The following is a 17,158-nucleotide window of genomic DNA, read 5'->3' as shown; positions in this document are numbered from 1 at the left end:
TTCACTACATGAGGACGGAGAAAAAAAAATAAAAGAGAATGCCGGCTTCCTATGAATGCACTCAATGACGTACCATAGAGTCCCTGAAAAGCTGAAAACACTTTTCATTGGTTAAAATGTTTTTTGCTGTATTTTTCCCCGTTATTTAATCCTTTTTTTAAATCAAGTCAAGACATGTTTATTTGTATAACCCTTAAGTCCTAAAGGGCTACACAGGCCACCATTACATCATCTCATCTCATCTCATTAGCTGCACCGCTTATCCTCAGTAGGGTCGCGGGGGTGCTGGAGCCCATTCCAGCCATCTTCGGGCAGTGGGCAGGGGACACCCTGAACTGGTTGCCAGTCAATCGCAGGGCACACAGGGACAGACAACATGCTCGCTCATTCACACCTAGGGACAATATGGACCGGCCAATCCACCTGAAATGCATGTCTTTGGAATGTGGGAGGAAACCGGAGTGCCCGGAGGAAATCCACGCAAGCACGGGGAGAACATACAAACTCCGCACAGTATGTCCGGTAGCTGGATTTGAACCCACACAAGAGGTTCCCCAGACCTTAGAACTGTGCCGCACACGCGCTAACCACTACGCCGCCGTGCTGCCCCCATTACATCATCCCCTGATCTAAAACCTACACAAGAGCAAGGAAAAACTCAAAACCTCAGCATGAGGAAATTAATAAATATTGAGAAGGGGCAGGATGGCCATGCTACAATAAATGTTGCAAGGGGCATCAACAAACAATACCAATACATAATCGACATGACAATACAGGCCATTCATAAACTATAGAATGTAAGTGTGATTTGATCCTAGATTTAAACACTATAACTGAGGTTGCAGATCGAACCTCAGAGGGAAGAGCATTCCAAAGCACCGGGGCCCGAATGAAAAATTTTCTCCAACCTGCAGATTTCTTCTTGGTTCTTGGGATCACAAGTAGACCATCTTCGGAGCAAAGGTTTCGAGCAGGAAGATAGGGCAATATAAAATCTGAAAGGTGTGAAGGGGCAAGTCGATGCAGAATTTTGTACAATACTGTTGGAAATTAATTATCAAAATGTACCATTTATTAAATTGTTCAAATTAGTTATCTGACTCCATTAACCAAACACAACCTACATTCACCCAACAATTTATGCACGCTCGTTTCTTGAGGGAAGAATGAACAGGAAAGCCGACATTTTCACACGGGGGTAGATTTATTTTCCCTAACAAAAGAACTAAGTGTACTCCATCTAAAACGGCCGAGTTAGTGACGTTGGCGTCTGAGGGAAGCCTTCTTCTGAAGTCCTCTAGCTTTTTTCCTATTGGCCATCTTCTCCCCGCATAATGGTGTGCCGGCTCCTCCCATGGGTGTGCCAAGATAGCCCCCTGGGCTTCACCATCTCATAGACGAGCGTCTCGATGTCTGGGGTACTCAAAACAATATCGAGCCTTTCTGCGTCATCAGCGTCTGGATGTGCTGATTATCTTATCAGCAGTACATCCCGTTCCTGCCGTTCCTGTAATGAAATGTAAACAACATTTTCCACCAGCCTGCCCCGACCTTGTACTACAGCCCAGTCAGTGAATATCTTTTGCATTGAATGTAATTTGTAGTCAATCGTATAAAATCCTTTGTAGTCAAAATGTATAGAATCCTATAATACCAACAGAACCTTAAACATCTCATCTTAAGACTTTCATCTGACATTGCAGGTCAGCCAAAATCGTGGTGATGTGATTAAACTTTCTCGTCTTAGTTAAAAGCATCGCTGCGGCATTTCGTACCAGCAGTAGGCTCTTTATTTTGGACTTTGGGAGACCGGAGAGTATTACATTACACTAATCGAGACAGAAGGTAACAAACGCGTTATTAGAATTTCAGCATCAGACTGGGACATTGGCGGGGGAATTTGAGCTTCAGTGGCTGGCTGGCTTTGTGCGAAGCTATCCGTTTTACATGAAAAAAATATGGTAAAACGGTCCTTTTTCAGTGTTTCAAGATCTATTTTATAGTTTTAACCCTTCGCGTGGCAAGTGACTGTAACCCTGTTGTGCTGCATTGGCCGCCTGCACTTTTATAACATACCTGTCAACCTGTACAGTTTTGCCGTACAAAGTATGTTTTTTTATGCATTTTAAGACGAGTATGACATACAAAAAAATCTGTACGGAAAAAATGCAAATTTGTCAATTATGGGTACCATCCGGTAAACACCGACTATCACGAAACGGCAAATCAATCAAGTCTAACGAGTTCGCCGCGGAAGCCTCTATCTCTGTATCGTTTTTTTCGTTGCAAACGAAGCGAGCGGTTTGATGCCGATGTGCGCATGCGTCTGTCGCCTGGGATTTCCCATCATGCATCATTCCGGAAAAAAAAAAATATGGTGTACGATTATTTTGTATTTTGTACGGGAAAATACGACAGTTTGTACGGGCATGGAGCCGAGAAGGTTTACAGGTATGGTATAAGAAAAACATACTTTTTGTTTCGCCTGGAAATAACCCCCAAATAAATAGACCTTCCGCGTGTTAGGCGATTGTTGGGTTGGGTAGGGCTACTTTAACTTGATTACTTTCAATTACTTTTAGATTACTCCAATACCAAATATGCTAATAAACAGGGTTGGGTAGGGTTACTTTAACTGGATTACTTTCAATTACTTTTGGATTACTCCAATACCAAATATGCTAATAAAAGACAAAAGAAACTAAACATGAATAAAATGATGACTCACAACACGTGGTAAGCTTTCTCTCCTGGCTTTGATCTCCGGCAAAACTAGCATAAAATGCGACAGAAACAAAATGAAAATAAATCCAAACAGCTTGCCAACATCATTTTTGCCGTTCCATGTATTCCAAGCCTGCACAAAATTTAGTAATTTTATTCATATTTAGTTTCTTTTGTCTTTTATTAGCATATTTGGGATTGCAGTAATCCAAAAGTAATTGAAAGTAATCCAGTTAAGGTAACCCTACCCAACCCTGCTAATAAAAGACAAATGAAACTAAATATGAATAAAATGATGACTCACAACACGTGGTAAGCTTTCTCTCCTGGCTTTGATCTCTTTGATCTCCGGCAAAACGAACATAAAATGCGACAGAAACAAAATAAAAATAAATCCAAACAGCTTGCCAACATCATTTTTGCCGTTCCATGTATTCCGTTACTCCCCAAGCCTGCACAAAATTGAGTCATTTTATTCATATTTAGTTTCTTTTGTCTTTTATTAGCATATATGGTATTGGAGTCATCCAAAAGTAATTGAAAGTAATCCAGTTAAAGTAACCCTACCCAACCCTGGCGATTGTGCAGTAATACTCTAATAAAATACTCCAGAACTACAGGACTACAAAAAAATCGATCGACCCCTCCATTGCAATCGCTCGACTCGTAATGCCTGGCTCATTACTAATCCCTCTGTCAGATGTAAAATAGGATGTAAAGTGTGTCTCAACGCCGCTTTTCTGTCCGTGGTCGCTAAATATTCAACAAAATGGATTTTTTTTATAAGAATTAATCTTCTGGCCTTCAACAAAAGATGTCCAACCCCTAAGTAAATGGGTAAGTCAGTGTCAGGGGCAACTTGCTAGTAAGCAATACGAAGCTAACGCTAGCATGAACAGCTAACATGACTTTTGGGCTGTGGGAGAGAAAGCTCGGTAAATTATTACAAATGTGATCGTTGAGGTGTAATGTCAACTACCTGGACTCGTACACGTCTAAATATACAATTAATCGAACGTACGTTAACAGAAGTATGTCTAATAATAAGTATTTGAGCTGTATGGTAATGACACTAATATTTGGCACGGTGTCAAGCTTGCCTGCACACTAGTCACGCTACCTTCTGTTGTGGTCAGATGACAGGGCGGTAACGTGATGCACTTCTGTAATTTTCTGGATATTTGCTGATTGCAAATGGCATAACGTCCAATTTCCGGGCATTTACTCAAAGGGTAAGTCGATCACTAGCTTGTTAATTTGTTTATGGATGGAAGGAAGTTTGACTGTGTAAGGAATGTTATGCTTCCATTGTTTATCTAATCGATCGTCCATTTGAATTTGTAAGTGTCTACGTGAGAGTGATTTTCCTTTCCTTGATATTATAATATGCCACCTGTGTAGTTATACTTTTTTCTTTGCAGTAGTCATGTTTTTGTTAGTGTTGGTTGGATGTTTTTCCTGTAATATTTCTGAAGCTATTGATAGTTTTCGTATGACGTCACGTGCAGACCCCTTTCTAGACTGTCGACCATAATGGATGGGTCCCCTAGACTTTGTTTATTTGTATAGCCCTTAATCACAATGAGTCTCAAAAGGCTGCACAGATAACCGATTAATGCAAACTAACGTCTATTATGGTACCATCCCCTGATCTAAAACTAACATGATGGCAAGGTAAAACTCAATACCTCTGCATGAGGAAAATGAAGAAAACTTGAGAAGGGACTGCACATGAGGTAATCCCCTTTCCAGGAGGACCAGGCTCCAATGGATGTTGCATTAACAAACAATAAAATACAATATAGAATAATAAAAGTATAATATGAAGTGATAAAATAAATAAAAATGATGGAGTTGCAATGAGGGCAGCACGGCGGCACAGTGGTTAGCGCGTGTGCGGCGCAGTTCTAAGGTCTCAGGAACCTCCTGTGTGGGTTCAAATCCAGCTACCGGACTTCCTGTGCGGAGTTTGTATGTTCTCCCCGTGCTTGCGTGGGTTTCCTCCGGGCACTCCGGTTTCCTCCCACATTCCAAAGACATGCATTTCCTGTAATATTTCTGAAGCTATTGATAGTTTTCGTATGACGTCACGTGCAGCCCCTAGGTGTGAATGAGCGAGTTGTCTGTCCCTGTGTGCCCTGCCATTGGCTGGCAACCAGTTCAGGGTGTCCCCTGCCCAATGTCCGAGGATAGCTGGGATGGGCTCCAGCACCCCCGCGACCCTACTGAGGATAAGCGGTGCAGCTAATGAGATGAGAGAGAGAGAGAGATTTCTGAAGCCATTGATAGTTTGCGTATGACGTCACGTGCAGACCCCTTTGTAGACTGTCGACCATAATGGATCGGTCCGCCAGACTCAGTGTGATGTCAAGTCATGTTTATTTGTATAGCCCTTAATCACAACGAGTCTCAAAAGGCTGCACAGACAACTGATTATTGCAAACTAACGTCTATTATGACACCATCCCCTGATCTAAAACCAACATGAAGGCAAGGAAAATCTCAAAAACCTCAGCATGGGGAAAATGAAGAAAACTTGAAAAGGGAACGCACACGAGGTAATCCCCTTTCCAGGAGGACCAGGCTGCAATGGATGTTGCATTAACAAACAAAATAAAAAAATAAAATGTAAAATAATAAAAGTATCATATAAAATAATAAAATAAAAATGATGACCAGGTTGCAATTAATGAAGCTTTAACAAACAATACACAGATATTGCCAACATAAGCTATACAATAGAAATGTGTATAAATCAAGGCTTAAAACACTTCCACTGAGGTTGCAGATCGAATATCAGAAGGCAGAGCATTTTACAGCACCGGGGCCTGAATGGAGAACACTCTCGATTGTCTGGATCTCTTCTTGGCTCTTGGGATCCCTAGTAATCATTACTGCAATTAATGATTATTTTAATAATCGATCAATCTGTCAATTATTTTTTTTAGAATAATAGGATTTTTTAAAAAACACATTTTTTATTCCCTCCTCTTTATTCAAATATTGAAGTTTTGGACAGAGAAAAACAGTGCACAAAAAATATATATATAAAACAATTATAGTTTTTCCCCAAATAATTTTGTGAGACCTTGGTTGTAGTCAGTCTAAAGGGGTTTGGGGGTTAATCTTTGAATCTGATTAACATTCCCAATGTGATAATGATATATAATATGCTTAAGAATAGGCCCACTCTATTGTGTTAAACATGTTATCATTATTGTTTTTCATGTTAATAATGAATTTATTTTGTTTTTTTGCGGCGCATATTACCTTTACAGTTTCATGCCAATTTTGTTTGGAATGATTAAATGATCAGTTAGAAAAGCATCAAAAAATGGAAGATCCTTTTAAAGAAAAAAAAATAAAATAAAAAATAAAAAAAAAAAATATATATATATATATATATAATTGGTATCGAGGTGCCTTACGCCAGACCAAAGTAGTATTACAACCCTTGACGTCACAAAGAAATTCAATGCAATCTGACATACTTTGATTTAACGTGGCGAGTGGCCCATAAAACACTCTTCACAATGAATCGCTGATGAAATTTGTTGCCAACGCGTTTAATAATCCATTTTGATAGATTTAACTGATTCATTGTAGCAATCTTAGTTATCATGGGTTTACACTAATTTTCTTTCAATGAAAGAGGAATGAGCAAGGCGCTGTTTTTTGTGACTTTCCAGTTTATTCCTAAGTACTTCTTAAAATGGATCCAAGCAGCAGCTCTTGGCTCTCCCATTTAGTGCTTTTTAGTGTACCTACTATGTTTGTCTTTGGACTTTATCCACGCTGACATTGGCGTACGCTACTACACCCAACAGGAGCTTGAGAACATAACAACGTCGATACAACATCACCGATGAATTAGCGAAACCACTGGGCTGTCTGTGGATTTTTATTGAGTCTGGGAAAACACGGAGGCGTTGTTGGAAGAGGAAACAAAATAATAATAATAATAATAATAATTTCCTTTGTATTGTCATTCTTTGTAAGAACGAAATGTCGATACACCTGACCCGTTGTAGCGAGCCGATGCAGCCGCAGCCAACAGAGGGCGCCGCCATTTTACCAATGTTATAAGTAGCGACTGCTGTGGCTACCAATAACCCTTACAACTACAAGCAGAGTTAAGCCTGTTTATCACCAATGCCAGATCCATTACCCATAAAACTGATGACCTGGAGCTACAACTTGTAGGAAACCACTTCCCTGGGGACGGTTGGATTTGATTGGTCACGGAGGCCTGGCTCAATTCAACGATAACCGATGCTAGCGTGCAGCTAGCCAGATGCTCTCTAAATCACTTTCTTACACTGTAAGGCGAAGACCTCCAATTTCGTTGTACTTTACATTCAACTGCATTTCTGTGTTCTTGTGTTTTTATCTGTGGATCTGTAATATTTGTTTTGTCAGTCGCATAGTCTTAGATCAGGGGTGTCAAACTCATTTTAACCCGGGGGCCACACGAAAGAGCAAACATTCTCTCTTGGGCCGGACTAGTAGATTTGAGAGAATGAAAAAGAGAGAGTGTGGGACAAACAAAGAGAAAAAGGGAGAAAGAGAGAGAGAGAGAGAAAGAAAGAGAGAATGTGACAAACAAAAGAGATAAAAAGAGAACTAGTGAGAGAGGCGGAGGTAAAGAGAAAGAAAGAAATCCACAGAGAAAGAGAAACCGAGAAGGAGAGAAAAGAGGAGAGAAAGAGAGAAGGGGAAAGCAAGAGAGGGAGAGAGAGAAGAGGGAGAGAAAAGGAAAAAGGAAGAGAGAGCAAAATAAGGTGAAAATACTCAGAGAAAGACAAAAAGGAACAAAGAAAGAGAAAAAGAGAGACAGAGAGAGTGAAAGAGAGCCATGGAAAGTGAGAGAAAACGGGGAGAGAGAGAGAGAGAGAGAGAGAGCGGTAAATACAAGTACAGTGTTTGTGATAGGCAGCTGGCTTTGGCAACATCAAGTGGACATATTTTAACATGCACCTCGTTTTTCTCTTGTGCTTCCCTCGGCATTGTCTCGCGGGCCGGATTCAATCCCTCAGCGGGCCTGATCCGGCCCACGGGCCGCCTGTTTGACACCCCTGTCTTAGATGGTAAGGACGTCATCTTGAGGTAAGTTTGACCCTGGGGGCTCCTTTGCGGATTTTCACTTTTTGCGGGGGGTTCTGCCCCTCGTTAACCGTGATAACAATGGTAATCCTGTGTTTGGAACCTCTCAAAATAAATTAAAACCACCTAAACTTTAAACTTAAAAAAATAAACTTTGCAACACAAATTTAAATTTAGCAAAATGTTCCTCTTTCATCGTTTATTTTTAATGTTAAACTGTTTTGTGGCTATCATCATTATTTTTGTGGAAGTACAATGACTGTCATCTTGATGTCATGCGCCTGATTTCCTAGAAGACTGCAGAAGATGGCCACTGGGGACATGCACGTGTCGTCATCCTCATCAGACTGGAGCGTTGAGGCACCAGTAATTTCGCCCGCCAGCCCTTCGCATTTGACCCATTTCAAGCCTCTGACACCGGAACAAGATGAGCCTCCGCTTCGGTCGGCTTACAGCTCCTTTGTCAACCTGTTTCGCTTCAAAGACAAAGGTCAGTGGCTGCATTTGATTTCAAGTCAAATGATGAGTGTTAATATGGAAATGCCATAAGCTTTTTACAGTCAGTTGATAGACCAGTTTTAAGAACTACATCAATTCAAAAAGAATACTTCACATCACAGGCATGTCTCTCACCCCACAAGTTAAGGAACTGTTTTCCTTCCTAGCTCATGTTTGCTTGCCCCAAGGCGTGTATAAAGACTGTACACTTAAATGCATACATGTGCGTATAAACCCCCTGCAGCAAATTTTTAGTTGAGCTAAATTATTATGTAAAAATGGTGAAGAAAAATAATTTTATTTAGCTTTGCAAGTTTATTTGAAAACGTATCAGATGTTTACCTATTTTTTCCACGAGTAAGGTGACTCGCATGCTCAAAATTCTATGGGTCCCAACAGAGATCTATGGCTCCCTAAAATGTAGTGTAATCGAGGTTGAAATTGTAAATCTGTGACAAATATATAATAAAAATCTATATATTCATTCAGTTTTAATCATCAAATTATGAATTCATTTTCTGCATCAAATTATTGTTGGTAATATACCGATTAAAGGGATAACCACAAACCTGTCTATTTTTCCTTTTCTCCTTTTATACTTCCTTTTTTTCTTAACTTCTTTATACAACATCATAATTCGTAATATAATGCATCAAAGCAAGTGAGCCATTTGAGAGCCGGCTCTCTTGAATGAGTTGAGCCGAAAAAGCTGGTTCTCTAAAAAGAGACGAACTTTTCACTACACAACTCGAGATCGGCGTGCCGACGAAAACTCGAACCGCAAGACCAAAACAACATCTGCCGGATCTGCCTGACGAAAAGTTTGGAGTGCGGTGAATCTTTGTTTAAAAAAATGTAATCGGGTAATAATGACAATTTCGTGTCAAAAAAGTGGCGTCCCGGGGATGCACGTTGATTTCACACGATGCGTCCCCAGCAAAAATGATGCGTCTAAGACGCAGGGACACGGGCAAATGAGAACACTGTATATATATATATATATATATATATATATATATATATATGTATATATATATATAGGGCAGCACGGCAGCGCATTGGTTAGCACGTGTGCGGCACAGTTCTGAGGTCATGAGATCGAACCTCCTGTGTGGAGTTTGCATGTTCTCCCCAGGCTTGCGTGGGTAGCCTCCGGGCACTCCGGTTTCCTCCCACATTCCAAAAACATGCATTTCAGGTGAATTGGCCGGTCCAAATTGTCCCTAGGTGTGAATGAGCGAGTGAGTTGTCTGTCCCTGTGTGCCCTGCGACTGGCTGGCAACCTGTTCAGGGTGTCCCCTGCCCACTGCCCAAAAATAACTGGGATGGGCTCCAGCACCCCCGCGACCCTAAGTGGTACAGACCCCACATACAAATGAATGATAATTGCAAAATGTAGTCGTGATTTAAGGTTAAAGGCTTTGGGGATGCTGAGCACCCAGACCCTGGGTGCGCAAACTACGGCCCGCCAAACAAAAATGCTAAAAATGTAACGAAGATGCAAATAATAGTAATGTACTCGTAATTAAAAAAATCTTGGTTGGTCCTTAATCTCCTTTTGTGTTTCTGCAACAAAAATAATACAAAAATGCAGATAATCGATGGGTGGATAGATGGATGGATGTTATTAAAAAAAATGCATTAAAGAACACCTAAAACTCACAGGTAATGAGTAATGGTACTTATTTATAAAATAAACATTCTCTGTTGCACATTACTGTGATCCCAAATGAGATTTATGTGTCTCTGTCATTAGCAACCCTGTGCAGAAGCTCTCAGAGTCCTGTGAAGTCACGAGAGGATAAATTGGTCTGGTTCAGTGTTTTCGTTTGCCGGCGTCCCTGCGTCCTAGATGCATTATTTTTGCTGGGGACGCATCGTGTCAAATCAATGTGCGTCCCCGGGACGCAACTTTTTTGACACCAAATTGTCATTATCATTTTTTAACAAAGATTTACCGCACTCCAAACTTTTCGTGAGGCAGATCCGCCATTGTTGTTTTGGTCTCGCGGTTCGAGTTTTCGTCTGCACGCCGATCTCCAGTTTGAGTTGTGTAGTGAAAGTCCGTTTCTTTTTAGTGAACCGGCTTGTTTGGCTCAACTCATTCAAGAGAGCCGGCTCTCCAACGGCTCACTTGCTTTGATGCATTATATTACGAATGATTATGTTGTATAAAGAAGTTAAGAAAAAAAGGAAGTATAAAAGGAGAAAATGAAAAAAGACAGGTTTGTTGTGATCCCTTTTAAATAGTATATTACCAACAATAATTCAATGCAGAAAATGAATTAATAATTTGAATAAGAAAATGTATTATTCTACTTAATTATATTTGCATGTATTTTTTTCCTTCTACAGTGAACATCCAGGCTACTTCATTTTTGAACTTTTTTTTATAATAAACCTCATTCATGTCGAGCAACTCAGTGTCTCACAACAAAATGTTCATTAACAATATATACGATATAAGGAAACACATGTACAATATAACATGTTAAACTACATAAATAAACATGTTTGAAAAAAAAAAAGTTTTTTTTTGTATTTTGTAAGGGAAAATACGACAGTTTGTAAGGGGCATGGAGCACACTAAATTTTGAGGACCCATAGATCTCTGTTGGGACCCATAGATCTTTGAGCACGCGAGTCCCCGGGACCCATCGCTTTTCAAAAGGGTAAAATGAACACTGCTGGTTCAGGGCCACAATCTGGCTGGAGATGCGACACAAACCTCAAAATCATTATTTCTGTTTTGGGTATCGGTGCTTAACAAGGCTCAAAATTTGTTCAAGTGCAGTTTTTTTCTTCTTTTGCAGGTTTTATTGAATAATGAAAATGTGACATCATGACTTGTCTTTTCCCCTTTGCTGAGAGTTGTTTTCTCTTTCTTTATTTAACTTATTCCCCTTTGTGCTCATCCTGGCAGCACTTGCACCCATTCAATTATTCTGACAATCTGTAATTGTAGGATCTTGGAAGTGAATCTCAAAAATAGTGCCATACATTTTGGTTTCAGTTGTTATAAACAGGTAATACAGCACCTTTGTCTCAGTGGCCATTTTTACTTTTTGTTCATTCCGATCAATCAATTCCGAATGAAGATATGTGATCACCTGTTTACTTGAGATGTGATCCATTTTGTTCTTGTCATGATTACCGATGTGTAGCACCTGTGCCTGGTCATTTGGCGCCAACCGTTGCGGGTTCTGATTGGCTCCCTGTCCCTATTTAAACTCAGTCCTGCCAATCCCCTGTTGTCAGTCCATCTGCGAACCTCTGTTTTTACAAGGCAAGCATTTTTCGACCCTGACTCCCGCCTGTCCCGTTTTTGCTCCCGTTTGTCTCCGGCTACGACCCGTTTTGATCCCGACCACGTCTGTTCTCCCGTCCCGACTTACAACCAGTTTCTGATCATGACCACGTCTGCTCTCCCGTCCCGGCTTACGACCCGTTTCTGACCCCGACCACGTTTTTGCTTTCCTGTCCCGGCGATCGACCTGTTTTTCCATTCCTGACACCGCCATCGGAAGATCCACTTCCGTATTCGGATCACAATCCGATTGCGAGAGTGAATTGCTTATTGCGGCCAGCGAGCATCAGATCGCTGGCCCTGCCCTTCCTCTTTCCTTCAATAAAACTGTGAGAAAACGTTACGCGATTGGGTCTATCCTGTGTACCGGTCGTGACAGTTTTAGTGTTTAAATACTATACTTCATCAAGATAACGTTCATTCTTCAAGTAATAGGCTTTTTTAAAATACTTTGAATATTTTTATCGAAACTAGAGCTGGATGAAAAGAAAAAGCACTATAAAACAAGTTACCCCCATCTACCCACATTGGCTCTTATGCTCTTCGTCTGATCAGATTCACCCTGAAGCAGCCTTGAGATGCACTCACCTGATTTTCAAAGTTAAAGCTTCTTAGTCATATTTTACAGTAGTTATTATAATATTAACACTTTTATTAAAACAAACACTTGATGAAATGACTTTTAAGTACTTTAAAACAAGTTTGACAGCGCTTGGTCAGACGCTGCAATTTTAGTGGGCGGACATTAACGATGTCACTAAGAAATTATGTCAGAACAGAGTGTGCTCATGATGATTTACCCTCTAAATTCATTGTTTACATGAGATGTGATCCATTTTGTTCTTTTCATGATTTCATTTTATTTAATACATTTTGCTGATTTTCCTGCTATTTATACATACAGCACAGTGGTACCTCTACCTACGAATTTAATTTGTTCGGGGAGTAGCTTCGTAACTTGAAAACTTCAGAAATAGAAACGTGCTTTGAATGTAAATACGCGAACCTGTTCCAAGCCCCGCCAATGTAGGGTATAATATTTTTTTTAATAAATCAAAAAAGAGCATCAGAGCATGAAGCAAATACACGTTAAAATTAGTTTACCGCACAATAAACAAAAAGAGAGGCACATAGTGTAAAAAAAACAAGAATAAAAGAAATGGGAAAAGAATTTAGATAACGTTTTGCCTCCCGTTTCTCGAAAAACTGATTCAATGATGTCTGCTTTTGGAGGATTTTTACAATCCGTCAGAAATGTTCAAGGCAGACATAGTAGCTATTGCCCGACTTGTCAGCACTTTTTCTGTGTGATTCCTTTTAACAAATTTAGAGACTTTATTTAATTTTGCTAAAATATTTTTAATTTGGGCTGATAAAATAATGTCCGCGTCCTATTTCCCGCTCTCTTGCCTGAACCCCTCTCCCTCCTCGTCTTTGAACTCTGAAATGTGACGGTGACACAAAGAGCATGCTGGGAGCAGGCATGCACACCGAGTTGCCAGGCAGGTTTAAAGCAATAGCCAGTTTGTTTACGTCCGGGGAAACTCTGGGAGCAGTGAATAGCAGCGCGTACTGTACTGTATTTTGACATCGTATCATGAAACGCCTTTGTAACTAGAGGCAATATTTTTACGTTCAGGTACTTTGTAACCTGAAACTTTTGTATGGAGAGATAGTATTAAGTACAGATATCACTGTACTTTATTTCTTCTTTGTCAGCTGTATTGAACTCCAGTTTTACCCAACACCTATAGACCTATAATGTTCGTAAAATAGCGGGATCTAGTCAAGCAGCTCGCGAATTTTGAGGCAGAACAGCAGAATTAATTTCAGTTTATAGCATCCCATTGACAGAAAAGAAATTGTGGATCTCAAATAAGCACAAAGTATGTGCTAGTAGCAAGATTACAACTTTATTTTAGTGATCAAAGTCAACAACAAAAAAACTGTTCTTTTGATCGGTGCTGGATTTTTTTCTTTTAACTGTATGGAGAAAATTGGCTTTAAAAGTGCTTGAATTTGGCCAGGAGAAAGGTTTATGATCCCTGTGCCGGTATTTTAGACATGATGTCGTGGATTTGTTTTCATAGAGGAAGGCCGACCAGCCGCTGCAGTCTCGGACAAGACTGATGAACTGCCACCTTCCCCTCAGCTGGAGAGTCGGAGCTGGTCATCCAGCCCTTCCCACTCTGGCTATGGCTTAAGGAAGCAGCGGAAACCACACTCCAGACGCACCTCAACCACCTCTGGTAATACACACGACACTTGATAGTTCAAAATTACACTTGTGACTATAGGAAACGTTCAGAAGTTTTCATGTCATTGTTTGTTTTTCATTTTTCTAATATGTACCGTATTTTCCGCACTATAAGGCGCACCTAAAAGCCTTTATTTTTTTTCAAAAGCTGACCATGCGCCTTATAATACGGTGCGCCTTATATATAAATCAATATTGAGTCGCAAGGTCTCACAACTAAGGCAAGCAGCCGCCGACTACATTTTCCCCCGTAGGCGAAGTAGTCCGCGGTGTATGCTGGTATATATATATATATTGGTGTTTCATTTCCTAACCATTGTGTCAATCATCATTTGAATCAGGCGCTATTGGCTAAAGTTATTATGAAGTAAAGGAGGCTGGACCTTTTTAGCATTTACAGGCTTGCATAGGCTAAAGCGGGGTAAAACAAAGCCTGCAATTGGTTGAAAATGATGTGAATCACAAGTTTGGTTGCTCTACAGCCTGGATAAAATATTTTTTACTACTGTAGTCTGTATTTGTAAACAGGAATTATGGGGCTAAACAGACAGCTAGCAACAAGCAATGTCCATTGCATCGGCGGATTCTTTCTTTTATTTGTCGCCATTATTGCGTGTTTTGGAGTGTGTCAATATTTTACACGTTTAGATTTACTACACTCACGGATGTAAGAGGACCATGGTTGCGTATTATTATTGAACGTGATGGCTGCAAGATGACTTAGGTAAGCTACCCCAGCTTTATATTTTCTCAGTATCTTGTTTCAGACTGATCTTGATGTTTCTGTGATGAGTATATTTTTAAATTTAATTCAATTCAATTCAAAGTGTTTATTGTCATATGCACAGTAAAGAACCACGCTTCCCTGCACAATGAAATTCTTACTTTGCCGTCCACACAGTTGCCGGCGAAAAAGAAATTAGAAACTAAACTCTTTTTGAATCCCAAGAGTTTAACGTTCCTATTGATATGTGGAATGACGTATTTGAGTGATTGGTGACATCGCACACTGTGTCCGTACGTGTCTGAGACACGTATTTGCTTCTTTGCGAGCTGTTGGAATGTTAAGGGGTTAATAAGTTTGACGGAACTATCTGACTGTTTTGTTGACGTTCCCACTGTAGCGCCTTATAGTCTGGTGCGCCTTATGTATGGGAAATATAAGACAAAAAAAAACAATTGGGGGGGGGGGGGGGTTCGCCTTATAGTTCAGAAAATACGGTACTGTGCTGTGAAATAGCTTTATAATTAGTGTGCATAGGTTGTGTATGTGCAATTATGGACTACTCGTAGCATCCTCAACAGATGATTATATCTGCCATGGCAAATCAAGGACTGACTGATAATGCAGATGAGGGATTTAGTTTTTCTCCAAAAGCGATTAAACCATGAGACGGACTACTTTTGATTGATTTGTGTTAAAACAAAAAGAGTTGAATTGTGTTATATGAAAAGCAGTAACATTGGCTCTCGTGTTTTTTCTATTTCTAGTGGATTGGCCAGGTGAGGGCTTTTATGCACACACCTAGGGAGGTTCTCTTTGTGCATGCAAGTGTATATGATATATGCAATGGTTGACTGGAGTTTGGTTTGTTCACTAACCTAGCACTCATGTTCAGGGTTGCTTAAGTATTACAAAAAATGCATATTTATAAACTTTCAGGGCACAAAAAAGAACAAAGTACTGTATTTCCTCATGTAATGACTGAGTGTAGACCTTTATATCAATGTTTCTGATGATATACTACTCCTTCAATCAAAAGTTTTTCAACATCCCTTAGCCTTCATTTTTCCACATATTTAATCCAATAATGAAGAGGGGTGGGCAATATGACGTTATCTGGCCGATCGGACAATTTAACGAGATTGTGATTTTATAAAATACATTTTTTTTGATTATCTATTTACTTATTTTTGTTCTGTTGAGTTTCTACCAGTTATTTGTTCATTTTATTTCATTTAGGTCATTTTATTCTTTGAACCAAATATAGCTTTCATATAGGCTATGTAGGGCACACTCATTGCACACTAGAAGTAGGATCGGGCCTAAAAAATCCAGACCGACCAATTAAGTTGATTTCAGGTACAGTGCCCAAGGATAATTTCATATTTGTGAGGACACAGAAAGTGAATTTCAGGTTAGTATTAGACCAAGCTTGGGCTTAAGATCTTGCCTCTTGTGCATGCACAAAATTACCCTTTCACATTAATTCAGTCTTTTCTGCAACAATTAAATGGTAAATGGTCTGCATTTATATAGCGCTTTTCAAGTCAATGAAGACCTCCCAAAGCGCTTTACAATGTGCTTCACACGTACCCATAAGTAAAAAGAGAGGACACAAAAGGATTAGTTTCTGAAGAGCGACTGAGTGGCAAATCTCAATAGTTTTTAATTTTCTATTCACACACTTCTGAGAGGCAACAGCTGGTTAGGAGATCCAGAAGTCCACTCATGGACCTAGCCTGTGCATCACTACATGGCTCTTTGATAGCGTCAGGGGAATCAGGCAACTATAACTTTTAGTGTTTTGTGAAAAAATGACTTTTGAAGTTATTAATTGACAATTTGGAACCATGTATTGAAAACCTAATGTGAAAATGCTCAATTGAATGCATACAACACGGGTGTCTATAAACATAATGTATTTTTATCAGCATAATTATTATAAACATATTATTATCATCCATTGTGATGTGATATTTGCAGGGAGGGTTTAAGCTTATAAAGAAAGCCCTCTTGATATAGTGAAGGCAGTGAGCAAAAAATAGTGTGCTTTCATTCAATTTGAGGGTTATTGTGCACGTTTGATACAAATTTACATGTTTGCACTATTGAAATTAAAACCTGTTTGGAGGGCCTGGTTTGTTTTTCCCCCTTTTGGATAGATAGATAGATAGATAGATAGATATACACTTTATTCATCCCCGTAGGGAAATTCACACTTCCAGCAGTATCCTTGTGTTGAAAAATAAAATAATAAAATAAAGATATAGAATACAAAAAAATATACCCAATACACAATATAACGTTTTTCTATAGAGTATTTAAATAGTGCTACGGAAAATACACACTGTAATAAAAATAAAGTAATATGTAAATGTGGGGGTGGGGTTTTATGTGGGCTTTTACTCCCCCGGGTTGAGTTAAAGGGCCTCATGGCATGAGGAAGAAATTATCTCCTCAGTCTGGCCATGGAACAAGAGTTCAACATGATAGGATTTTTTTTTTTTTTTTTTTTAGAAATTAGCAAAGAAAAGTCTTTAAA

The 17,158-nt window shown here is 39.6% G+C and overlaps 1 protein-coding gene across 1 annotated transcript in view; it reads left to right on the top strand.

The window, feature by feature from the left end:
* Positions 1–8,123: 8,123 nt before the first annotated feature.
* pikfyve (phosphoinositide kinase, FYVE finger containing) overlaps positions 8,124–17,158 on the top strand; it is a 60,151-nt gene continuing 51,116 nt past the window's right edge. Inside the window, exons 1-2 of the mRNA XM_088352873.1 lie at positions 8,124–8,320; positions 13,726–13,884. Coding sequence (XP_088208999.1) covers positions 8,137–8,320; positions 13,726–13,884 — 343 coding nt within the window. The 5' untranslated portion in view covers positions 8,124–8,136. The remainder of the gene's footprint in view (positions 8,321–13,725; positions 13,885–17,158) is intronic.

This window comes from Urocampus carinirostris, chromosome 14 (assembly GCF_059441175.1).
Source record: "Urocampus carinirostris isolate Australia breed hairy pipefish chromosome 14, RoL_Ucar_1.0, whole genome shotgun sequence".
NCBI lineage: Eukaryota > Metazoa > Chordata > Actinopteri > Syngnathiformes > Syngnathidae > Urocampus > Urocampus carinirostris.
This window is presented reverse-complemented; position numbering and strand designations above follow the sequence as displayed.